This window comes from Notamacropus eugenii, chromosome X (assembly GCF_028372415.1).
Source record: "Notamacropus eugenii isolate mMacEug1 chromosome X, mMacEug1.pri_v2, whole genome shotgun sequence".
Lineage (NCBI taxonomy): Eukaryota > Metazoa > Chordata > Mammalia > Diprotodontia > Macropodidae > Notamacropus > Notamacropus eugenii.
Window position 1 is genome coordinate 46,964,461 of NC_092879.1, and position 26,453 is coordinate 46,990,913.

The window sequence follows — 26,453 nt, forward strand, 5'->3', positions numbered from 1 at the left end:
TAGCATTTAAGGCAAGTCACATAACTTCTTTCAGCCTCAGTTTCCTCATCCAAGGATGGAAATGTTTCTACTTAACCGGCTGCATAATACCAATACCTTGAATATTTCCACATCCAGACCTATTTAGCTTTCATTTAATTTTTTTCTTCCCTTCCAGACTTCAATAAGTTTCTTAAGTCTTAAGACCAAAACTTAACACAATGTTGGATTTTATTCATATGTATAACAAGAGCTTGAGCATTATCAAAAAACTGTCACACATAGCAGTCTCTTAGCTATTTAAACACTGTAACATTGATTCAGTTTTAATTTATGGAGAAGTTTAAGAAGATTTGGCGTAAGCTTTCTCATACATACGTCCTGTACTTCCTGGAAATAGTTTCTTAAATCTTTCTGGCAGACTGCTTGTGGGTGATTTCAGCTCCAGAGTTGATTGTTAATAGTTTGTGTTTGTTCTTTTGGAAATTGTTTGTTTACATTCTTTGACTGGTTTATCTATTATAGACTAACTGGCTCTTCGTGTATATTTGTGTCAATTTCATTTATATCCTCGGAATCAGACTTTTATCAGTAGCATTTGATCCAAAGACCTTACACACGCACACACACACACACACACCCACCAACATCTGTACCTTTTCTTATTCTAGCTGCCTTGATTTTATTGGTGCAAAACCTTTAAATTCTCATATCATCAAAATTATCTCTTGTGATCTCCTATTCCTTGTTATGAATTCTCCTCCTAAATATAGTTGTGAAGGGTACTTCCTTTGGTTCTCCTGTATTTTTTAAAAGTATCTTTTATATTTAGTTGCTTATCCATTTGGCGCTTACTGTAGAGTGTGGTGTAAAATACTAGTCTAAATCTATTTTCTGCTAAATTGTTTTTGGTTTACCTAGCAGCTCTTGTCAAATGGGAAGACCCATTTCTTCTCCTAGATCTCATTTTTCTGCTCTCTTCCACTGCTCTGTTTTTTTAAACCAAATAATTTTCATGATTTCTGCTTTATGGTATATTTTACAATCTGGTAAAACTATAACTTCTTAGTGAGTTTGAATTATGATTGTAATGAAATTGACTGTGATTATACTGTTGGTTATCGTTCATCACCTCCAATTTTCATTTCAGATGATATCGTGTTACAAAATCCTTTGGTACAAGATGCAATCCAAATGGGTTTCAGTTTTCATGAGATTAAGGAAATTATGAGAGAAAAGATAAAATCTGGAAACAACTATAAATCACTTGAGGTTCTAGTAGCAGATCTAGTGAGTGCTCAGAAAGAAAGTACACAGGAAGGAGAATCGAGTCCAACTTCATCACAGAAAGGTAATAGTCTGCTTTATGATTTAAAAATAACATGGAAGCTAACATCAGTACTTGGGACTTATTGCCTATTTGTGAGTTGGGGAGAGTGGGGTTGGTTGCTAACTCAGGTACTAATTTAAAAGTAAAATATAGTTGTGGAAGTTAACATTTGTTATATGTGGAACCTAGGAAAAGATAAGTATTACAGCTGTAAATGATTTTTTAGAGTAAATTATTTTTATTGAAAGAAAATGTTTAAGTAAATAAATTTCATGTCTATTGCTCAGATGTGCCAAATCTGACATAGGGTAAGCAGTCCTGGAAGATCAAAAGTAAAGTTAAGGGATAGGAAAAAATTAGGTGATATAAAGAGACATACAGTAAGGAAGCTTAGGGGAAAGTAGTGCCTTCTACCCATTGCTTCATATTCCTTGCTCACAGGGTCAAAAGAGATCTCTTCTGCCTCTTAAAAATTATACAGCATGATGATATAGGTACTAAGCTTATGGTGTTTGTCAAGGTCAGACACAACAGCCAATCAAGAACTGTGGGTGGGATTTTGCAGTGGACTTCTCTCCTTTATTTTATTCTTTACTAATTGAAGAAGAGAAATTGATGATAGCTGTCTTGATAGTTCTACAGTTACTTACTGCCTCTCTGCCCAGGAGCCCTAGGAAAAACTCATTAGCAAGAATCTTTTCTTTTTGTCAGCCTGGTACTACTGCAGAACAGGAAAGTAGCAAAAATAGTGAGAACTTGACACCAAAGGACTACAGAAAACTCAGTACAGCTTACTAATTACAGAGGGACAACTCATGAGTTGGGCTGCCATCTTTCATCTTGGGTCCAGCAGTTGTTCTTTCCTCATAGATAGGTGAGTGGCTGGGTGTAGCCCCCAGCTAAGCTGGCTAACCAAGCTAGGGACCAGGACAGAATCTCTCTCTGGTTGCCCCACCCTCCTTGATGTTACTGGGTATGAGATAGAGTGGAAGGTGTGCAGATTTCGAGGAGGTTGGACCAGATGATGTCTTGAGGTCTGTCCCTTCCATGAGCCTGAAAGTGGCAGCTCTTTTCACTAAAGGGGAGCACAGTGTAATGGACAGAGATCCAGTCTTGAAGCCAGGAAGATTGGCATTCAGGTCCAACATATCCTCTGCGCCCATGGACAAATCACTTAATCTCTCGTTGCCGCCGCCCCCCCACCCCAATTCTGTAAGGCTGTAAGTTGAGGATAAGTCATTTCTGAACATCAATAGAGGGAGCTGATAAAATCACAGTTGAACTACTTTCCCCGCAAAAAATTTAAGTTTTAATAAGTTATTAGTCTGGCTGGTCTTCAGATGACTGGTACAAAGTCTATTGCCAGATCTTTATCATACAATGACTGGCATTGGGCCTGTACTTGCTTTCTCTCTCTCTCAACATTTATTTTATTTTGAATTCCAAATTCTCTCCCTTCCTCCAGCCCCTCCTCCCCCCATTGAGAAGGCAAGCGAGATGATACCTATTATACATGTGAAGTCATGCAAAACATATTTCCATATTAATCATGTTGCCAAGAAAAAGCAAGAAAAATCAAGCAAGTGAAAAAAAAATATGCTTCAATCTGAATTCAGATGGACTTGTACTCTCAGTCCAACCTTTCCAACCTTAGGAGGAACTGTATGAGGTTTGCACTTAGCTGGCATAGCTTTGAAGAACCCAGGGTCATCTTGGTGTCAAAATGAGGCACCAAAGGAGGACTTGATTAGGTGGTTTAATGAGATAATTTTTCAAAAACTCAGCATGTCCCCATATATCTCTTAGTAATCTCCCCTTCTACCTAGATGTGTCTTGGTAGAAACAACGAATGACTCCAGCTAATTCCAGGACTGATCTAGAATAACATTAGAATGGCCTTCCTGGCCTTTTCTTCTCCCTCTTCAGCCTCCATACAGTGGCCTTGTGACTTGGCACAAAGTACTTAGGGAGAAAACAAAGAAGGGGGAGAAGTGCAGTAAGGAGATATAGGGAGACACGCAGAAGCAATGTGGGGACACCACACAGGAGAACCTGGGATGCTGGACTAGAAAGTCAGAAAAACCTAGTTTTGAATCCTACACTTGTCAGCTGTGATCTTTAGGCAAGTCATTTCACCTCTCTGAGCCTCAGTTTCCTTACCTTATTAACTATAAAACGACTTACTATATCCCTTTTTGGTAAGAATGCTCATTTCATATTGATATTTTCCTGGAAAACTTTTCCCACAAGCATTTAATTTCCAGTTCTGTATTAATGCAGATTATTCACAGCAGTAATCATACATAGTTCATTGTCAGTGATTGAAGAAGTGTGCCTACAATATTGATGAATATAGCCTGGGCATTCTTCATTAAGAACTTTATTGAATTGATTCCAAACAGTGGGAGGGAATCTAAGCAGTTAATCTGAAGTCTGTTCATTTTGTTCCCACAGAGATTAGTACTGAAGAACAGCTCAGGCGTTTGCAAGAGGAAAAGTTGTGTAAGATCTGCATGGATGAGAATATTGCTGTCGTTTTCATCCCTTGTGGACATCTGGTTACTTGTCAACTTTGTGCTGAAGCAATTGACAAATGTCCGATGTGTTACACCATCATTACTTTCAAGCAAAAAATTTTTATGTCGTGATTGGAACTCTGTAGTTGCATTAGTCTAGTCGTCCTGTTGGCTTGACTATGCAATATGAAGTCACTGGAGTGGCTTTTGATGATATTTGAAGGAAGAAATAATTCCCACAATGCTAACTTTTCCTTAAAAATCAAACAGCTTCATTCTTTAAAATGTCTTTGAAACCTTCGTGTGGTATCTTTCTACTTTGTTTTCTTATTTTACAGTAAGCATTTGAGTGACTTTTGATGATTTCTGAAGGAAGAAATAATGCAGACTATGATAACTTTTTCTAAAAACTGAACGGTTTCATCCCTTGAAATGTCTTTGAAGCTGCAGCATAGCATCTTTCTCATTTGTTTTCTATTTTACAGTAATCAATAGAGTAGGAAACTATCCCCAAACTGTCCAAAGTATCTGCTTCTAGGTGTGCCGAATAAGTGTCAAGGTAAGGGGCTTAATCAACTGGGAATTAGGATCTTAGAAAAGGCCTGGGAAATACCTCTGAGTCACTGTAGAGATAGATAGTGATTAACTTGACCAGTCAGACTTTTTCTTTGTTAATAAAGGAAGGAACTATCCAGACAGTCATGAAATAAGGCTCATTTGTAGATAGTTTTTTAGGTTTTTTCTCTCAATAATGAGGATTGCGACAAATGCCAAAGACCAAACATATATGCGAATGGTGAAAGGAAAAACAATTCCTTTTGTTATTTAAGTAATTATTTATGACTTAAAGGCTTAATTGTGTTCAAACACCTACAAATATTAGTTGGCTTTCAGCATTGGTTTTCCTAATTCTCTCAAGAATGGAAAACTTTTCCTTTTAGATTAGTATTGAAAGCCTTTAAGCATCCTTTAGTATATAGTGGGGGAAAAAAAGAAATTTCCCTCAGTCTCTTGTTTCCAAGTCAAATATTTCTGATTTCCTAAAGTTGAGGATGGAAAAGACTCCTCATTCATAAGTAAGACACTGAACACTTTTCTCATTTAAGCCTGCCTGAGTTATTCTCCAGAACTTTCAGAAGATTTTTATTAACCTGGTGTAAAACCTGGCAGGCAAGGTAAGGAAAAGTAGAATTATATTTGTTCTCTGATTGCCTGCCGGCCCCAGTGGGAAATGGTCTCTTTCTCCTTTGATCTCCCAAGGCACCTCACTGTAAATTTTCACACTGTACCCTTGTATTTATATTTATTTGTGAACTTGTCTTAGTTTCCCAGCTGGACTCTGTGTTCCATGAAGGCCAAGAAGATTTTGCATCTTATTCTTTATATCTCCTATAGAGCATAGCATGAGGCCCTGGGCATACTAAGTGCTCAATAAATACTTGTTGTTTGGCAAATATGATTATATTATTGGCTTTTAGTGTAACTATTTTAATGTCCCCTGCCCTCTCTTTCTTCCTGTTGTTAGCACCTGTTAAGTGTGGTTCCAATGGTGTTCAAAACTACCAGTCCCTTGGACCCTGGGGTATGCAATACTTGGTAGGGAGGGGAGCACTAGTTATAAAAATCAGAAGTACTGACAGGGACATAACAAAACAAACAGATTTTTATGTATTGGCAAGATTGCATAAAAGCACTCCTGAATTAAGAATACTTAGCTATAATAATGGAGGTTGCCTAATGCTCTAAGGAGTACCTCAGGGGCTTGCATTAAGAGAGCCTCCTGGTGCAACACTTGACATTGAGGCATTTTACTGCACAGAAGAGGTTCAAAATACAACCATTAAAGCTGTTATTCAAAATATATTTTGCAAGGGAAAGATTAGTCATGCCCTCCTCCGAACTTCATCTGATGTTGCTTTTAAGTTAGCTTTCACAGTGTTAGGTGAGATCTTTAAAATAAATAACTTCCTTTCCTTTTATTCTTACTCCCTAAATCCTGTCTTCCCCAAGTCTGCATTGTCTTCGATTTAAGCTGAGTTATGTATTTTGTTTACATATTACATATATCTAAGTTTATCAGTCCTTTTAAGGAGGAATAAGTGTTAAGGTTCATGTGTTTGTTTTTTTTTTTAATGAAATTTATTTTTTTTTAAGTGCTGGGGCCTAACACTTAGAGTTGAACTTAGTTATTAGTAAAGGGCTAGATTATTTGAAGGGAGGAAGAGTTTTTCCTCTAAGAGCCTAAGTTGAGTTAAACTGTGGGTTCTTTAGAAACCTATATGTTTAGAAGAAAGTAGGGGTTGGTTGAGTTTTTTTTAGAAGCAGGCAAAGACTGTTATCATGAGTGGTGACATTTAAAGCTAGTGTGGTGGCTAACGAGTTCTATTTTAGGAGTTGTTTAGAAAATACTGTTGCTTTGGGTTCTTCAAGTCACTCTAGCTTGCAATCCTATTATTTTAAGACTTTGGTGTATTTGGCCACTTTGTGATAGGGAAGGCAGGGTGGTTTAGAGAAGAGAGTGATGGATTTGGAGCCAAGAGGCCTAGGTTTAAGGCCTGGCTCCAGTATTCTGTGCCCCTGGGCTAATCATGTGAACTCTCAAATACTCAGTGTCTACAGCTGTAAAATAGAGATGATAATATTTTACACTAAATACCTCACAGGGTTGTGGTAGGGAAGGCATGCTATAAACCATAAACTTCTACAACAAACTCATCATATTTCAAAGAGTCATTTCATCAGTGAGAATACCTTACGTACCAATGCCAGTCATAAGCTCTCCACAACTTAGAGCTGCTTGAACTCGAAAATGAATCCCTCTGTGGCCAGCCTAGTGTTAAGCTGCTTCTGAACCTTGCTAGGCTAGTCCTTGGACAACAGACCAAACAGTCCATCATCAGACTCATCCTTGAAGCTTTCCTAGCTTGATGCAAATGATTGTTAACAGTTGGTTGATAAAACATTACCTATAGTTTATAACTTAGCAGTTCTTCATATTAGTGTATTAATCTTAAAATAGCAATATATGATTTAAATGCTCTATCTCAACTTTTGAGAAGTGCTTATTGTAAGACTAACAAGGCTAGGTTTAGCATTCATCTGTAGTTTGGATGGTCTTTGTTAGCTTGTTTTCTTAAAAATGCATCTTATTGTTAGAAAAAAAATTAGCATTTCTTTTGAAGAAATAAGTAAGTGGGATGGATTGTCAGCTAGAACAACCAACCTCTTGGTCAAACCCACTACAAAGATAACAGGATATTATCAGGTACTCCAGAAAAGGAAGGAGAATGTCACTCTCTTATACAACTAGGTTTAAGTATTCCCTCAACTTTGAGACTGAGTTTCATAGATATGCTTTCCCAGATATGAAGGTAACAGGATTCTAGATTTAGAGAGGGAAGGAACCCTAGCAAGCTATCAAGTCCAACCAGATAAGGAGATTAAAAGAAAAAGAGGTCATGGTCATGCGACTTGCCCAGGGTCACAGTGCCATTAAATGAGAGGCAAGATTTTAAGTAGGGTCTTCCTAAATTCAACTCCCAGTGCCCAATCCACTACACCAGTGGTGTCAAACTCAAATAGAAAACGGGCTGCATATATCACGCTCCCAGCGAGCCACATATCAACTTAGAAAAATCACATTGACATTATCTATGTTCTTTTTTGTTTTAATTTATTTTGTTAACTATCTCTCAGCTCTATATTAATTTGGTTCAGGCTGTACTCAGGCGTGTTGTGGGCTGCATCTCCACACGTTTGACACCTCTCATTGTCCTACATCCTGTTTATTATTACTCCATTTCTTGGCATTGCACCATTGACCTTGACTGGGCAAGTCACTTTTTCTCTCCCTGCCTCAGGCTACTCAGACTAGAAGTTGCTGAATAAGTGCTGACCTGTGCTGGTGGACAAAGGGCCAGTCCTCCCAAAATACCTGGAGCACCTATCCTGTAGAATTGTTATGAGGTTCAAATGAGTATTTTTCAAACCTGAATGTACTCCATAGAAATGTCAGTTATTATTAAGGCAGGATACTTCCACAATACCATCTTAAAATGTCCCCCTGTACATCGATCAGTGTCCCTGCTCCAAACAACCTTGCTCCTCATTTTTAAGGGCTGTATGAACTAGAAGGGCCCACTCTTCAAAATAGTGCTATTACAGTATTGTTACTGCCCTCCGGGAAGTGGGAGAACCAGTTGGTTTTAAAGGTTTATATGTTATACGATCATTAGCATTTAAAACTAGAAGGGACCTTAGATGAGATCTAGTTTAACTCCCTCATTTTACATTTGGGGAAAGTGAGGCTCGGAGAAGTGAACCAACTTGGCCAAGACCATATAGATGGTAAATAGAGCCAGAATTATACCCCTGGTCCTTTGTGGCAGTGACTTTTTGCTTTAGATTTCAATATTACTTCTTTGTGTAGGACCTAAAATACAATGGTGAGATTATTTAAATTTCAAACCTTAATTTTTTTATTCATCTTGGTTTTGAGTTTTCTTGATTGCTATTATTGTCCTTTCATGCATCAGCTTTTATAGCCAGTTTCATTTGAGCCTCTATACACCTGGCCATACACCTTGCTCTACACCAATAAGGCTCATGTTTTGAAGTCTTTTTTCAAGTGTGTGTAAAATAACATGCTCTTTAGTTGTGCTGTTATTCTCTATTTGATAAATATCATCAACCATGAACATTTACATATACTCAAGAACAGAAAGAATTGAACCTGAAACCAGTAAATCAATAATGAGTCAACAAATATTATGTGCCAGGCATGTAGAGCTAGAGATACAAAAAGAGGCAAAAGACAATCCTTGCCCTCAGGGAGCTTACAATCTAATGAGGGAGACAATGTGTAAATAAACATATACAGAGCAAGCTATATATAAGATAAATTAGAAATAATTAAAAAGAATGTAATAAGTTAAACACTTAATTTCAAAACTGTTCTATTTGTCTCTTTTAGAACTCCCTTATGTTCTCTTCTGTGCATTTTTTTAAAAATGCTACAATGACCCTTTTTTGCTTCTCTTCTTTGTTTTTGGCATTGCTATCAAAAATCCTTCCCAAAATTGAGCTGTGAGGTGGGGAAGCCTTCCCTTATAACAAATAAGAATAGTAAAGCAAAACGTATCCACATATTGGCTATCCCCAAATATATTTTAGTGTATATCTCAATCTTTTCTATAAGTCCCCCACCTCTCTGTAAGGCTCTAGAGTAGTGGTGGTCACTGCATTGGTCAGAGTTCTTAAGTCTTTCAAAGTTGTTTCTTTTTATAATGTTGTAGTTATTATGTTCATTGTTCTAGTTCTTCTCACTTTGTATCAGTTCATGAGTCTTCTCATTTTCTCTGAATCCAATCCTTTCATCATTTAAGGCACAAGAATTTATCCTTAAATGAAAAAATAAAATAAAATGCATTCTTATAGACTGGCCATTTTTTCTTTATGATTGTATAAATGTACTTGCTAATTTTGGTTTTCACAAATTTTGATTTGATATAGCCAAGGCTTTTACATAATTTCTTGTATTTGTTATTAACAGAAGTTAACCCAATAGATTTTTACTGAGTCTTTTTTCATTTTCTTTTTTTAAAGTAATCCCATTAAACATTTTAAAATAAAATACTATATTGGTGCATATGACTATTTTAAAGTTATTTTAAAACTGTTTTCTGTATCAATGGAAAGATCTTTCTGATTTGGAAAAGAGTTCTTCCTACTGTATAGAAACAACATTTGTAGATCAAAATAATACAGTTTATTTTCAGGTTTATAAGACGTTCTATAATTAAAGTATTGTATTCTTTCAAGAAAGGTCTCCTGTGATTTTGTGAGTTTCACTTTGAGGCAAAACCAGATTAGACCTTTTAGTAATAGCTTTATCTTTGAAATGCCATAATGAGTCAGGTGCTGACAAATATTGACCCCATTTTAAAAATGAGAAAAATGAGGTCCAAAGAAGTTATGTAATTTCCCTAAGATCATAGAACTATTAAAATGGGAGAGCCCTTCCCAGGTGTTCTGACTCCCCAAGTCCAGTGAATGTTTCTTATACCATGCTGCCTCTCTTTAAAACCTGAATTGTTACCTCCCCTATCATATGCTATATTATATCATGATGCCACGCTGTACATATGAGTTGTTGCCTCCATTCCCAGATGCCCTGGCCACAAAAAGAAGAAGGTCATATTGTCAATCACCCAGTTACCTGCTTTCCAAGGAAATCATGAAGAACCACCAAAAACACAGGGAGAGAAGATTGCCAGAGTTTAATAGCTAGCCTTGATGAGATAAGTGATGAGTGCAGGACGTTGGTTATGTGTAGTTGTTTTTCAGTCCTACTTTTCCTGACTTCAGGCCCAGGCTCTATCCACCACCGCACAACCTACCTTTGTATTATATCCACTCCCTAATAGGTAAGTTCCTGGAGGGCAAAAACTACTTTTCTTTGAATACCCCACACCTGGCACAGTAGGTCATAAAAATTTCTGGAATTAAATCTACTAGGCAAGGTTATCTGATGTTTTATAGTTTGGTATTCCTTGTTTTATGCCTTATCTGAGATTAGTGATCAGAAAATCATCACACAGGCTTTCTCTTATTTCTTTTTCAAGGGATCCTGAATGATTTTTATGTACAAATAGGAGATTCCTTGTTGGAAGGGAGCCTTTAAGGCAGCCCTTTGCTTGGCCAAATCAAATGCTTTTTTATAGTCTATAAACAAGCGCAGTGGGCTTATCCACATCATATGTGTAATGATAAAGATGTAGTCTCCTGTGGCATTATGCTTATGAAAGCCTCCCTGTGTCCTACCAGTACCCTCATTGAGGATGCCCTGGATGGATGTATGGATCATTCTCATAAAAATTTTAAATAGATGGGAAAGTAGACATATGAGGCCAGGAGTTGTTCATGTTCTTTTCAGATGCCTTTTAAAAAATTCTTTTGCATTAGTAAGGTCTGAGTTTTTTTTCCCTTTATCTTTTAGGTATTTTTTGTCAATCTCTCAATTGCCTTCATAATTGTCATCGACTCACCTCCAGCACAGATTTCCTCTATGGCTGAAATTTCCTCTTATTTGGTTGAATCTAGTTGCTTTTCTTATCTTGTTCTCTTTAGTGCTATTTCTAACTTTCTCTGTAAACATATCTGGGACTGTGATGTTAGAATCCAAGTATGACTGAACTGGTCCTGACAGGGAAAAGACTTCCACTTGTCTTCTCTTTGTTCTTCCCTGTTCATTCTTAGGTACCCTTGGAATGATTTTGCTTGGTTGGGTCTCACCAAGCTTTCATGAAACTGATTTTACCTTCCACTGTTTCTCACTTTTATTGAAGGTGATATTACTTATAGTCTTCCACCATTTTTCTCCATATGATTTTACACACAAGTTTATATTATGAATTAGTGTTGCTCTTAGCCAACATCTCTCTCTTTGCTTGGCAATTAAGACCAGTGTTCGCTGCAAAAGGTCCTTTTAAGTTCTTTTGGTCTCCTTATAGCATCATTTAATAAACTTCTGTATAAAATGGTAGTCAATGTTTGTTTCCCATTTTTTTATCATCGCTTATTTAAACAGATCAGGTTAGAGCTGGTTCAGTTGAATACCCTATATTTTTTAAATTCTGTTCTAGTGTTGTACTGATTTTGATTTTTATCAGAATTTGGTGACCTGATTGCACGTAGTAAGCTGATTCAGGAATGATTCCCACTTCAGGAAGGAGTCATTCTTTGATAAAATATAGTTCCCCAAGCAAGGAATAGTTTATTTGTCAGATTTATGGAGAATGGAAGAATTTATGGCCAAACGAGATAGAGAACATTATGAAATGCAAAATGGATAATTTCATTACATTAGGTTACATTAAGTTGAAAAGGTTTTGCACAAACAAAGCCAATGCAACCAAGATTAGGAGGGAAGCAGAAAGCTGGGAAAGAATTTTTACAACCATTATCTGCGAAAAAGGCCTCATTTCTAAAACATATAGAGAACTGAGTCATTTACAAGAATACAAGTCATTCCCCACTTGATAAATAGTCAAAGGATATGAACAGGCAGTTTTCAAAAGAAGAAATTAAAACTATCTATAGTCATATGAAAAAATGCTCTAAATCAGTATTGATTAGAGAGAAGCAAATCAAAACAACTCTGAGGTACTACATCACACCTATCAGATTGGCTGACGTGACAAAATAGGAACATGATAAATATTGGAGAAGATGTGGGAGAATTGGAACACTAATTCATTGTTGGTAGAGCTGTGAGCTCATCCAACCATTCTGGAGAGCAGTTTTGAACTATGTCCAAAGAGTATAAAAATGTGCATACCCTTTGACCTAGCAACACCACTTCTAGGGCTGTATCCCAAAAAGATCATAAAAATGGGAAAAGGACCCACATGGATGAAAATATTTATAGCAGCTCTTTTTGTGGTGGCCAAGAACTGGAAATCGAGGGGATACCCATCAATTGGGGAATGGCTGAACAAGTTGTGGTGTATGAATGTAGTGGGCAGCTAGGTGGTGCAGTGGATAGAGCACCAGTGCAGAAGTCAGGAGGACCTGAGTTCAAATCTCACCTCAGACACGACACTCACTAGCTGTGTGACCTTGAGCAAGTCACTTAATCCCAATTGCCTTGTCAAGTGCAAGTCATGTCATCATTTCTCTGATGGCATGGTCTTCGGCAACAAAGAACGAACACACACACATGAATGTAGTGGAATGCTATTGTGCTATAAGAAATGATGAACAGGTGGACTTCAGAAAAACCTGGAAAGACTTACATGAACTGCTGCTGAGTGAAGCTAGCGGAACCAGGAGAACATTATACACAGTAACAGCCACAGTGTGCAAAGACTGATTTTGATAGACTTAGCCCTTTTCAGCAATGCAAGGACCTAAAAAATTTCCAAAAGACTCATGATGCAAAATGCTATCCACATCCAGAGAAAGAACTATGGAGTCAGAACACAGAATGAAGCAGACTATTTGCTCTTTTGTTGTGTTTTTTGTTTTTCTCATGGTTTCTCCCGTTCACTATAATTCTTCTATGCAACATGACTAATGTGAAAATGTGTTTAACAAGGAATGTATATATAGTACCCACATAAGATTGCATGCCATCTTGGGGAGGGAGAGAAAATTTAAAACTTATGGAAGTAAATGTTGAAAACTGAAAACAAATAAATTAATAAATTTTGAAAATAAAATAAAATATAGTTCACCAAAACTGGTGAACAAGTAGATTAAAGTGAAAAGACAATCACCTAGAATTGCCAAAAAAATTTCTCAGGGTTTATTTTTTTTGATAATTTAAGTAGATTGAGGGAGGGAAAGGAACCATCCAATTTGTCACTTATTTTTTCTGCCAATTTTCTGAGAAGGTTTTTGGAAAGCAGATTAATATTTACACACCAGGATGGAGTACAGGAATTGTGGTGCTGTCTCATGTTAATAAAAAAAAGTGGGTTACAAAATCAACACACATTACTACTGGAACCTCATATAGCACTTTACACCTCTTTAATGAACTCACTCATCATGTAACATTGTGTATTATCAGTGTTGGTATTTCTTCCTTCTCTTAGACAATGGACTCCATTGAGGAAGGTAGGGACTCTGTCTAAACAAGTATCTCCCTCATTGCTGGGCAAAGTGCTCTATGAATACAAAAGTTAATCAATGTTTGCTGAGGTACTGTGTGCAAGGCACTACTGCTAAGTTGATGAAACTGTGATTTCTTCAGTGTGAACAGTCTCCTTTGCCTTTTTATCCTGTCCATGTAACTCCATAACACCTCCATACAGGATGCAATCATTGAGTCTGAGGCTTTCCTCTAGTTCTTATATCTTAAGGTTACCAATGGAGCCCTCTGGTTGTCTATCTGTGATCTTTCATTGATTCTTACTACCTAACTACCAGTGGATTCAGAGATGACTGAATGACTGAACCACAAAGAGTAGACACTAATTGGTTGCTATCTTGGAAGGAGATCCCTAGAGTGTCCCAAGGAATTATCCTAGGCCCTGAGATCCTCTTCAAAATTTTTTTTCTCACTATCTCAGATGACAGCATTAGATGGTGCATTTGTTAGATTTGCAGTTGGCATAAAACTTAGAGGGGTACCTAACGCTAAGATCACAGTTGGGATACAGAAGATCTCAACAAACTAGAGTAGACCAAAGTCAATGGGATGAAATTAAGTTCTATACTTAGGTTCCAAAAATGAATTCCACAAATCTAGGATAGGGGGGATGTGTGACTCATCAAATAATTCCTGTGGAAACATATTTGAGGGTTTAGTGGACTGCAAGATTAATATGGTCAGGGCAGCTAGGTGGTGCTACAGTGCATAGAGGGCTAAACTGGGGAGTCAGGAAGACCCATCTTTGTGGGTTCAAATCTAGCCTCAGACACTAACTAGCTGTGGTGACCCTGGGCAAGTCACTTAACCCTTGTTTTGCCTCAGTCCCTCATCTGTAAAATGAGCTGGGAAAGGAAATGGCAAACCACTCCAGTATCTTTGCCAAGAAAACCCCAAAAGGAGTCATGAAGAGTCCAATGTGACTGAAACAAATGAACAAGAAGAATATGTGTCTACAATGCAATATGGCAGCCAGAAAAGCTAACCCTAGCTTAGGCTTTATTAAGAGATAAATATTTGTGGGAACCTAGAAAAAATTCAAGTTTTTTAGGCTTAGCCTTTCTGGTGACAGGCTGTTTCTGCTCTTGACATGTTCTACTCCCTTCTCCTATCTGGTCCCTTTCTCTAGAGTTTATCATATCTGGCAACCTTGCTGGAAATGGCCAATTTTGTAGCTAATGGGCACCTACCTGACTGTGAGAAAGACCATGCCCACCCCAACCTGCTTTAAAACACCTAGATGTCCTCTGCATCATGGGACATTTCTGTTGTGTGGGTGTGAAACTGACCCAGATGTACCCTATCAGGTAGAAAAGTGATTAGCCTTGTTCTGCTTGGCCCCAGAAGGCAGCTTGCACAGAGACAAATTTAGGCTTGATATCAGGAAAATTTTGCTACCAAATAGAGCTATCCAAAGTGACAATGGGCTACCTTGGGAGGGGGCTATTCCCTTTATTGTAAGCGTTCTAGCAGAGACTGAGCAACCACTTACAGGGAACATTTAAAAAGGCATCCCTGATTGTATATAATTTGAACTTAGCTGGTTTCTGAGGTCCCTTCTAGCAGTTCAATCCTGAGACTTTTTAGGGATAAAGTGGAATTTGGGTTTAGAAGAAATCCAATTTACACATGAGTTTCCCAAAGTATATTTGTTGGGCAAAATAAACTCTATTGTAAATGGATAATACTGTACTCTACAATGCTCGTGTTTTTCAAAGTATTTTCATACAAATGACTGCATTTGATTTCAATGACCCGGCAAAGGAAGTAGAGCAGGCAGGGCAGAGAACATAATATGTATTTTATAGATGAGCAAACTGAGGTACAGAGGGTGAAGTGATTTGTTCAACGTTATACAACTAATTTGTGGTATATTAGGAGTTAAACCACTTGTACTAGTTCCTGGTTCAGTGCTCTGAACATTATACCACAGTTTCCCATTAGTTGCTCTTGTCAGAGCATCTCTGTAATTTACAAAAAGGAAGAGAGATTCCACGGCTCATTTCAATCAGGTGATAACCTCTTCAACCCTAGCATTTGTGAATACAAGGCCATGACAGTAGACAGGGCAAGCCTTTCATGAATGAAATAGAATTGGGTTTTGAAAAAACTCAGTTTGCACTCAACTTTTTGGAAACTAATCTGTTGCAGAAAGCAAGGTCCATAAGTTTGTCCCTGAAGATGTGAGACCATTTATCTCCTAGCCATCGGGATAAGAAGGGAAAAAAGGAAGGAACAGAGAAAGAAAAGAACGTCAATAAAACATTTAAAAATACATCGAAGGGATAAGAAGCTGTTTGGAAGGGGACACCAACAGAGATTTTGTTACTACCTTGTTAAATGTAACATATGCTTAAAAAGCAAAATAAATAACAAAAGTTCACAGATTCACATACAAACTCTCTTATGTTTGTACATTGAAATGTTTGTGTTTATTGATGCTTTTTAATTTCATAATAAAGTATTGATAAGTTGAAAACGCACCTCCCTTCTTGGCAGAGGGAGGGGCTACTGATGTGGACATCAGACTCAGTTGATGTATTTGGTTAGTTTTGCCAAACTGCTTTTCTCCTTTCTTTGTTCTTCTTTGATTCAAGGTATCCTTGTGAATAGAGGAGTGATGAGGAATTTATTTGGGAATGAAGGAGATGTAAGAACAAAAGATAGCAATAAAAATTTTTTGACAGAAAAAATGAAAGGTCCGTTTGGTATACTTGTACAAAATCCTTCCCATTAGTAAAATTCACCCTTTTCAAAAAGCTTTTTCATGCATTAATACACTTGATCCTCACAATAACCCTATGAGGTCAAGTTGTTCTTATGCCCTAATGAAACTACTTGTAATTTGGGGCCTGAGTGAGCTCAAGTGTTTGGCCGATTGCCTGAGCATGAACTTTGATGCACATTCATTTGAGATACAGAACCTTGGCTACATTTAGTTAGGAGTAATTATCATCATAATAATGTTTATGGTACTTTTCATACCTCATCAACTATTCGGTCCCAGATCTGTGATTTCAGTAAAATCCCTCTACTAACGTCAGATTAGCAACTGTGCTACATTTATCTTCTTAGAGAGATGCCTGGGGCACTCTCCCTGAAAGGCTGGGATGCAGGGTCACACAAACAGCAAATAAATATTTATCCAACTCCTACTATATCCTAGGCATTGTGCTAAGCACTGGAGATGCAAAAAGGGCAAAAAGCATTTACTGCTTTCAAAGAGCTTTCAGTTTATTGGGGGAGACCAGAAGCAAACAAATGTATACAAAACAAGCTATATACAGGATAAATTGACTGGGGGACCACTCTATGCCACATTGCCTCCCATATTATGATCATACCTACTCAAATATAATGGAAAAAAATGAAGACAAAAAAATAACCAAAATTTAATATTTACATGTCTGATCTCAAGACATGCGTGATGACCTCAAGATGACTCCCCTATTATGTTGAGTCAGGCTTTGTACTCACAGAGGACCGAGTAGGAAGACTTCCCCATTTCAAATAATGACTAGACTAAAGCTGGCGTCTGCAAAACCATTTGGAGTTTTTATTAGTTTTCCTCCAAATAATGACCCAGCCCTTGAATGAAAGGTCAAATGACAATCAATCAGCAAGTATTTATTGAACATTCACAAGGTGCATGATTTTCTAGGTCTTTGGAGAGAGTATTAAGATTATCTGCCTCTGGAGAGGTAATTAAGATTACCTCTCTGTTTTCCCACAAAGCTGAGAAGGTCGTCAGAGAACACAAAAGACTATGAACTTCTGGGTAGGGTCACATATATGTATCTTGGAAAATAGAGATACTGAGGCATATTGATTGACCAAGAAGCCCAAGGCTATCTTAGTACAATGGCCTGGCCCTGGGCTTTGCTGAAGCTTAGGGCTCAGGCCAAGTAATCCCCAGATAAATCCATCTTACTTGAAATATGTGTATCTATATTGGGAAATCTGATTGGTTTTACTTTGCCTTAAAAGGAAGTGCTTTAATAAATATTTGGTATTGAATTTGTGGAATTGAATTGTCCTGGGCCTCAGTAGGCATGTTTTTCAGGATAGCACTGCGTCAAGTGAACTAATGTGTGCCTGCTATGTTGGGGTAGGGTAGGGGAGGTGGGAGAATAAGAGAAATCAGGATCATGGTGTCCGAATTCGAGCTGGAGGGGACCTGAGAGTCCCCTGAGTCCAACTCTCTCATTGTTCTGAACAAAATTGTAATTCACCTCTAGAAGTCACAGGTTCAAACTGCTAGAAGGGACCTCAAAAGCCAGCTAAGTTCATTTGAGGAAACTGAGGCCCAGAGAAGTGAAATGATTTGCTTGGGATTACATAGCTAGTAAGTTAATATAAAGGGGCAGCTAAGTGGCACTGCAGTGGATAAAGCATTGGGTTTGGAATCATGAATACTCATTTTCCCGAGTTCAAATCTGGCCTCAGACACTGACTAGCTGTGTGACCCCAGGCAAGTCACTTCACCCTGTTTGCCTCTGTTTCCTCATCTGTAAAATGAACTGGAGAGGGAAATCGCAAACCACTCCAGGATCTCTGCCAAGAAAACCCCAAATGGAGTCATGAAGAGTGGGACAGGATTGAAAACAACTGAGCAGCAAAACTAGTATAAGGATTTGAGTTCAAGATTTCCTGACGGAACACCAAGTCCAGTATTCTGTCTAGAATACCAAACTAACATGCTCTCTCCCCTTTAGTGGCTTTCCAATCTTATTTGGAATACAAGATTACACACCTCTCTCTCTCTCTCTCTCTCTCTCTCTCTCTCTCTCTCTCTCTATCTCTCTCTCTCTCTCTCTCTCTCTCACACACACACACACACACACACCTTGTGGCCCACTACAGTACATAGCACACAATGTCAGGCACGTAGCAGCCCAACTCAGCAAACATTTATGAGGTGCCTACTCTTCTAGACACTGTGTGCAAGGTACTGGCTAGCAAGGGCTTAAGCAACTCATTGATTGACAAGAAACAGCTGGAGGAAAATACAAGGCCATATGTGTTCAAATTCCAGGTTGTGTAGCACAAAGAGTAAATGACATCAGTGCCTGCCTGAATAGCTGGGGAAGATTTCATGCACATGGTGGGAAGTCTTGGCTCTAAAATGATGGGCAGGTGTTGAACTGGTGGAGAGGAGGGGGGAGGACATTCTGAACTGGAGGGCTATAACAGCTGTAACCTTTCCCATCCTCAGCACGGACTAGTGGAAAGAGCGAGCCCTGGATTCAAGAGACCGAGGTTTTGATCCTAGCTCTGCTCCAACTTTGTGGGGTAACTTTGTACAAATCGCCTCTCCTCTCTGGACCTCACTTTGGAAAACGAAGAGGCTGAAGGAAGGGGATGACCTCCAAGGATCACTGCAACCCAATAGTTGGATGATTTTCTGTGACCCAGTTTGGCAGTGTTACTAAGACAGGATTGTATGTGTGTGCAGGAATGTGGTCTGAATACCATTTCAATATATCTCCATACACATTCCATCTAATAATAACACTGGTACACATTCCATCCAAAAGGGAATGGCAGCCTCCCTGGCTTCCAAACAAGAACAGAAGCCAAGATTCACTGCAAAAATTGCACAGGCATGCTATTTTTCAGTTGAGCAATGGTCAGATCATCGGAGCGCCAAACTGGGAGTGGGAGCCACTCGGCAAATGACTCATTGTGTGAGTTAAGAAGTTGAGTAACCTCTCTGTCGGTTGGAACTAATAATAATGGCCTCACTGAGGTGTTATAGAAAATAATTAAAGTTGCTTAAGTGCTTTGAGATCCAGGGGTGGAAAAGGTGATTTCCAAGCATATCATTACCACAATGTAGTGGGTCTATCAGACTTGCTTCCTCCACTGTGCTCTTTACAGGTGTGAAAAATGACAGTCTTTATTCTTTTTGTGATACAATTATTTTATTTGTCCACTAACCCAAGTGGCCTTTAACAGAGAATGAAGGCCACACTGGCAGGAAGGATTTGGAAGGTTGGAGGCAGCTAGGGTATAGGGAAAAGAAAAGCAGGCCTGGAATCAGAATTGGAAGACAGCATCAAGTCTGCTTACTACTTGTATGACTTGGTGCAAGAGGCTTCACCTCCCTGGGCCTCAGTTGTCCTCATATGTAAAATGAAGGGGTGGGACTAGATTTGGGGCTCTTAACCTTTTAGTGTGTCATAAGCCTTTGGTTATGCCTATGGACTCTTTGGAATAATGTTTGCAAGATGTAAGAGATTGGACCAGATGGCTTCTGAGGTCCCCTCCAGGTCTAAATTCATGATTCCTTCCTCAGTTCCCCATCAGTAAAACAAAGGGATTGGATTAGATGATATCTAAAGTCCCTTCCAGAGCTAACATTCTATGACCCTTGGACTCTGGGAACAAGAGTCAGACTCATGCTCTGGGTGACCCTTGTTTTGGCACACGTTGATCTGGGCTCCTCAGCTAGCTCTGATCACAGTCCCAAATATTTTCGAAAACTAACCAAGGACCCGGTCTTTGTTTTGTTGAATGCTTAGATTTTTGTTTGTAGTTCCCACTCTTCCTCCAACATATCCTCTCAGTCTGCAGGTACAGCCACTTCCCTTGATTCTAATTGGACTTGGGAAAATACCAGCCATGAAATTCTTTAGAGAACTCCACAGCAGGAGATGTAATCACAATGCAGAATAGGGGCTGGGATTGGGCGGAACAAGAGAACAGATACTAGGAAGGTGGTGAGACAGGACAACCTGGGAAGCTCTCTAGGGAAGGAGGAACCACCGGAAGCCACAGCGTGGCTAGAGAACAAAGAACCAGTCCTTCCAGGTCAACACAGGATGCAAATCCATCCCCACCCACCAAGGGGAAAACATCTGGAAGCCTACTGACACTGAGTGGGCCAGGGTAGCATAGCCTCTTGAACTGTTAGAACTGAAAGGACAAAATACACTTTCCCTTTTAAATCCAAAGGACATAAAAGTCTGTTTCCAAAGTATAAATTATGGAGCTTGAGCTGAAACAACCGCAGAGGTTTGGGTCTTCTCTCCACTCCACCTCTATTTTCTTGAGTTGCAACAAGGTTAAATGACTTTGGTACTCTGTGCTAGAGATGAGATTGGGATGAAAGGCCTCTGAAACCAAATCCAATTCTGTTGTCACAGCTCCAGCAGCACCTACACAGTTTTCTGACGACACCTAACTATGGCCATTGGGAAACAAATATTACAAATAAGAGGCTGGAGGATATTGGGAAAGGAAGCCAGTTTAACCCTTTGGTAAAAGCACAGTCTCATATTTTGTTTTGACGAAATTGCATTTGTTTGTCAGAAGGTCTGCTTTGAATAAAAAGTGGGAGCTTTTAATTGAAGTGGTATGATGGAAAAGAATCCTGGACATGCAGTCAAAGAGCCATAATTAGAATCCCAGTTCTGCCACTCACTACCTGTGTGGCTTTTGGCAAGTCTTCACCTCCCAGGGCCTCAGTTTCCTCTTCTGTAAAATGGGAGGGAAGGGGAGGAATGGACTAAATGACCCCTAAGGTCCCTTCCTGCTCTAAATCTTTGATCCTAAGTCATTATCATTAGTTACTGCTAGTTGCTTCCTTTTTTCTCTCCTGTCCTAGGGCCTCCTCTCAGCTTGAAGAATTCCTGCCCAGTCTTTAAAGCAAAAGCTGTTTTTTCCGGAAGCCTGTGGGGACCCTCCACACAACCCTCCAGTTGCTAATTACCTTTCCCCAGACCTCCAGTAACTCTTTGTTTGCTCAGCTCATATGTCCTTCTTGTGTATTATTTTGTGTTCAGTTATTTGTCTACAACGAATGCTAATGCCTTTTTTTCTGTTGATAAACTCTCGTTTATCCTGTCTACATCATATTTGGATACAGCTGTTTGCATGCTGTCTTCTCCATTAGACTATGACCTCCTGAAGAGCTGCTGCTGTCTTTGGCCTTTCTTTGTATCCCCAGGGCTTAGCACAGTGCCTGACATGTAGTAGGTGCTTAATCAATCTTGTTGACTTTCATATGGGCTTTACCCTGACCTATAAGTTGTATCATTGCAAGGGTCCTTTCTTACCTAAACTTCAGATTTCTACCATTCTCTCCCTACCAGTTGTTTGTTTAGTCGTTTCAGTTGTGTCTGACTCTTCATGACTCAGTGGTTTGACATTTCCTTCTCCAGCTCATTTTACAGATGAGGAAACTGAGGCAAACAGGGAGAAGTGCCTTGCCCAGGGTCACGTAGCTCATATGTGAACCTAGGTCTTCCTGATTCCAAAGTCCCACACTTGATGCACTACACTGTGAAGCAAAAAATATTTCTGAACAATTTAGAAAAAAATTATGCTTCTATTATGTGCAAGGCCCTCCACTGTAACTGTCCTTCAAAGGGTTATTGTGTCATGGAGGTGATTCTGAGTTCTCTGATAGTGTGCCAGTAAAGCATCAGCTCTGGCACCAGGATCTACCATACCAGAAAGGTTTGGAGTATAGGCCAGCTGGGGACATCTTGTCAATAAATCTCTTAGTGTGTAGAAGACAAAATCAGAGCTACTTGAAGCATGCCAAGAATGTGCTAGGGCAGGGGTGGAGAATCTTTGGCCTCAAGGACACATGTGGCCTTCTAGGTCCTTGTGTACAGACTTTTGACTGAGTCCAAGTTTTACAGAGCAAATCTTTTTATTAAGGCTATTTGTTCTGTGAAGTTTGGATTCAGTCAAAGGCCTGCACTAGAGGGCCACACATGGCCTTGAGGATGCAGGTTCCCCACCCCTGTGCTAGGGGACCCAAAGGCAAAACTGCCTATCAGGTGTGAGAATGACTATTTCTTGGGGGGCTTGAGCCAAGAGAACACCACTGAAGTTTAAGGTGAAACACACACTGGGGAGCAGGGGTTCTTAATAACTTTCGTTGTGTCCTGGACCCCTCTGGCAGATCTGAAACCTGTAGATGGATCCCCTACTCAGAATCACATTTTTACATGTGTGAAGTAAAATACATAGAATTACAAAGGACACTAATCATATTGAAAAACTAACTAGACTATTAAAAACAAACAAAAACCAGTTCTGGTGCAAGAGGTTAAGAACCTTTGCCTTAGAGTGTGACCGTGTGGCTGGGGCCTAAGTATCCCAGACTGGCAGCAGACCCAGACTGTAGGTGTAGGGTTTTGGAACAGTGACTGAAACTCTGTTAAAGGTTGACAGGTGCTTACAGACCTGTAGTTAGTCATCCAAGCAATAGAAACAGACATAGCTGAAGCCATTTTAGAGAGATTAGGAAAGATCGAGGGTAAAGGCTTGGAATGTAATTTTTAAAATTTACATTTTTATTGATGTCTTTAGCCTTCATATCACCCTCATTTCCAAGTGTATTCTCCTGTTTTACACCCCAATTCCCTTACTCTTTTACAAAGAGTAAAAGATGAGAGAGGGGCACAAGAAACAGTTTGGGGAAAACTAGCCAACATATTAACCAAATCTAAAATTATATGAGTGCTCCACATCTGTAGTCTCCCCACGCATACACACAATCACCTCTGTAAAGAAGGGAGGGAGTTGTATTTTGGGGTATGTATCTGAAGAAAAGTTCTGAGTGAGGAAGCACATCCCTCATCCAACAGAAGTCAACATGTCAACATGAGAATAAACACTGGACTCCAGTCAGAAGACATGGGTTAAAGTCCTTCTGCTACTTGCTGCTGGTCTACACTGAACAAGTCATTCAATCTCACTGAGCCTCAATTCCCTCATCTGTAAAATGGGGACAAGAATAATTGCACTGCCTCTTTTAAGTTTATTGTGTAAAGAAAGTACTTTGGTAAAAGGCTACAGAAATGGGAGACAATAATCAATGATAATGATGACAGGGGTGGAGGAAAATGGAAAAAGTATTATCCAAAGAAAACATGTAGAGAGAAGGGAGGAGTGTTTTTTTTTAAATAATCAAGTTATTTTTATTTTTCAACATTCACTTCCATAAGATTTTGAATTTTAAATTCTCCCCCCTTCCTTCTCCTCCCCCCTTCCCAAGATGGCATGGAATCTGATAGAGGCTCTACTTATACATTCATATTAAACATATATTTGCATTAGTCATGATGTAAAGAAGAGTTAGAACTAATGGGAGGAGCCACAAGAAAGAAAAAACAAAAGAAAACAAGAAAAGAAAAGGAGAGCAAATAGCATGCTTCCATCTGCAGATTCCAAAATTCTTTCTTTGGATGCGAATAGCATTTTCCATCGTGAATCTTTTGGAATTGTCTTAGATCTGAAGGGAGGAGTATTCAAGCCTAGAGAAGTTATAAATTAACTAAAGAATAGGAACAATGCCTGTGATCTCATTAAAATAGGGAAGGAATATCTCAGATAATGGTACCTTCTCTGTGATTTACAGCCTTAGCAAGTTGGCTAGAGCACCATATGTGTCATAGTGGAAAGCTTGAACCTAGTTCCTTCTAGTCTTGGGATTGGCTCTCTAGGAACTAGCAATGATGCCTCTCCAAAGGCGATCAAAATACCAACCTTCACTAGAATATGGGACTAGGAAAGAGGAAAAAGGTAATTATATAGTGGTAGGAAAGTGAGGGCTATGGAAAAGCATTAACTACATACTGGGGTGTATGGGGTGTCAAGGAGAACTTTTGGAGCCCTTTTCAAGGCTGCTTAATCACCTTTGGAGTCCAGCTGGCACTCCACTCTCACCTGTGGTTACCTTGGTCAGTATCCACCAATTCTTTTTTTGAAGAAACTGTTCATGATAAAGGTGTGAGGCTTCTGTAAAATCTATGAGCCCTTGGCCTCTCTTACTTCTCTCCCCTAAACCAGAAATTTCCAAACTTATTTGGCCTATAGCCCTCTTTTCAAAAATTACTCAGCACATCCCCAATCTACTTTCTTTAATCCTTTAACAATTTTTTAAAATTTGCATCATTTCAAAAAATATAATTTTTTAAAATGAAGCATCTTAAATTTAATAATTCATTATAAATTTATGGGGTTTTTCCTGCATTGAAATTTTGATGATGCAATATTGCACCATATAACTGTATAGTATCATATAACTTGCACATATTCCTGCCGATGCATGCTGGACTTCCCAACAATGCTCACTTGACATGCTTGCCTGCCAACACTTGCTTGTTAAGACCTGTTGGGCAGTCTTGACCACTGATTGGTTATAACTTGCATTTTGTGTTTTTATTTAGAAAAAATGCAATCACTATGACTTTAACTCTGTTACACAACAGATAAAACATGTACAAATGATTTTTCAAATTTTTCTTATTTTCTCTTCTTTCCTTATGCTTCCACTGCCCCCTTTATTTTTATCCAATGCCCCCAGATTGAAGCTGAGGCTATACTGTCCCACCTGGATCATGCAAGAGCCCCTTAGGGGATGGTACCTCCCACTTTGGGAACTTCTGAACCTAAACCATACTTTTCCAGCTATTTCTCTCCATCCTCATCTTTTCCAATCTTTGTATTAAAGCCATAAAGTATTAAAGTCTATATTGACTTTATTTGGAAGGTCTTATTGAGTTCTTCATAGAATTTCTCCACCATTTGGTCTTTCTCAACTGATGTTAGTATATACCTTGCAATTATTTTCATGGTAGTCTTTTTGCAAATACCTACAAAATAATATTTCTTGTGCTTTTTGGGCGTATGAGAAAACCCACTCTGCCATTTCTTTCTTTGCCTCTCCAAGGAGAACATACAAGCCAGTCATCCATTTAGTTTAAACTTCCTTCTTTCTTTTGGTTTAATTTATAGCAAGAATCTCATGATTGCTGTGATTCAGCTCCTCCAGAAATATGTTCCCTCACTGGTCATTAGACAAGGATCTCATATTTAAAGTACCAACCATGAAATTAAAGATTATTGATGTGATTATGTGATTCTTAGTATCTTCTGTCCTGTTTCCTTCCATTCTGCCAGCATCACTGAAGAAGTGGAAGTGGACTCCACAAGACTTGAGGGCCATTGTATAGTTTTCCCTTTTTCACAAATTGCCTTAAGCAAAAAAAATTTCATCACAGGGTGGCCAAAGTGGCCAGTCTTTCCATGATTAGTGTGCTAAGAAAGTCTATTCCTAGAACCATACTTCAAGAATTTCCATCACGAAAGAATCTGCCACAATTTCTGCTTCAATGGCATAGCCTTTGAGAACCCAGGGTCACCACATGTACAAAAATATTTATAGCAGCTCTTTTTGTGGTGGCAAAGAATTAGAAATCAAGAGAGTGCCTGCCTAAATCGAAAGACTGAACAAGTCATGGTATATGAATGTAATGGAATACTATTTTGCTATAAGAAATGACAAGCAGGTGGATTTTGGAAAAAGTTAAAAAGACTTATATGATCTGATGCTGATTGAAATGAGCAGAACCAGGAGAACATTGTACATAGTAACAGCAACATTGTGTGATGATCAACTAGGGTAGACTTAGCTCTTCTTAGCAATACAATGATCCAAGACAATTTCAAAAGATTCATGATGAAAAATTCTATCCATATCCAGAGAAAGAACTATGGGGTCTGAATGCAGATCAAAGCATACTATTTTTACCTTTTTTGTTTTTTCTTTCTCATAGTTTTTCTCTTTTATTCTCATTCTTCTTTCACAACATGGATAATGTGGAAATATGTTTAATATGATTGTACATGTATAACCTATATCAGATTCCTTGCTGGCTTGGGGAGGGGGTGGGGAGGGAGATAGGAGAAAAATTTAGAACTCAAAATCTTATAAAAGTGAATGTTGAAAACTATCTTTACACGTAATTGGAAAAATAAAATACTATTAAGTAGGAAAAAGAGAACCCAGGGTCACCTTCAAATAGGTGCTCAAAGAGGACCAAAATGACATTACTGTGTTGGAGTTAAAGTAAACTGTGTCCAGCTGTGGCTGATCAGACCAATACAAGCTCAGAATATTCTACCACAGGTCAGGCAAAAATAGTCCACATGAACAACTTGCACATCTCAC

The 26,453-nt window shown here is 38.8% G+C and overlaps 1 protein-coding gene across 2 annotated transcripts in view; it reads left to right on the forward strand.

Moving 5' to 3' along the window:
- The window catches only part of XIAP (X-linked inhibitor of apoptosis), a 32,415-nt gene extending 27,136 nt beyond the window's left edge, over positions 1–5,279 (forward strand). For both annotated transcript variants that reach the window (XM_072626567.1, XM_072626565.1), the window contains exons 6-7: positions 1,130–1,330; positions 3,764–5,279. In XM_072626567.1, coding sequence (XP_072482668.1) covers positions 1,130–1,330; positions 3,764–3,957 — 395 coding nt within the window. In that variant the 3' untranslated portion in view covers positions 3,958–5,279. The remainder of the gene's footprint in view (positions 1–1,129; positions 1,331–3,763) is intronic.
- The last annotated feature ends 21,174 nt before the right edge of the window (positions 5,280–26,453 follow it).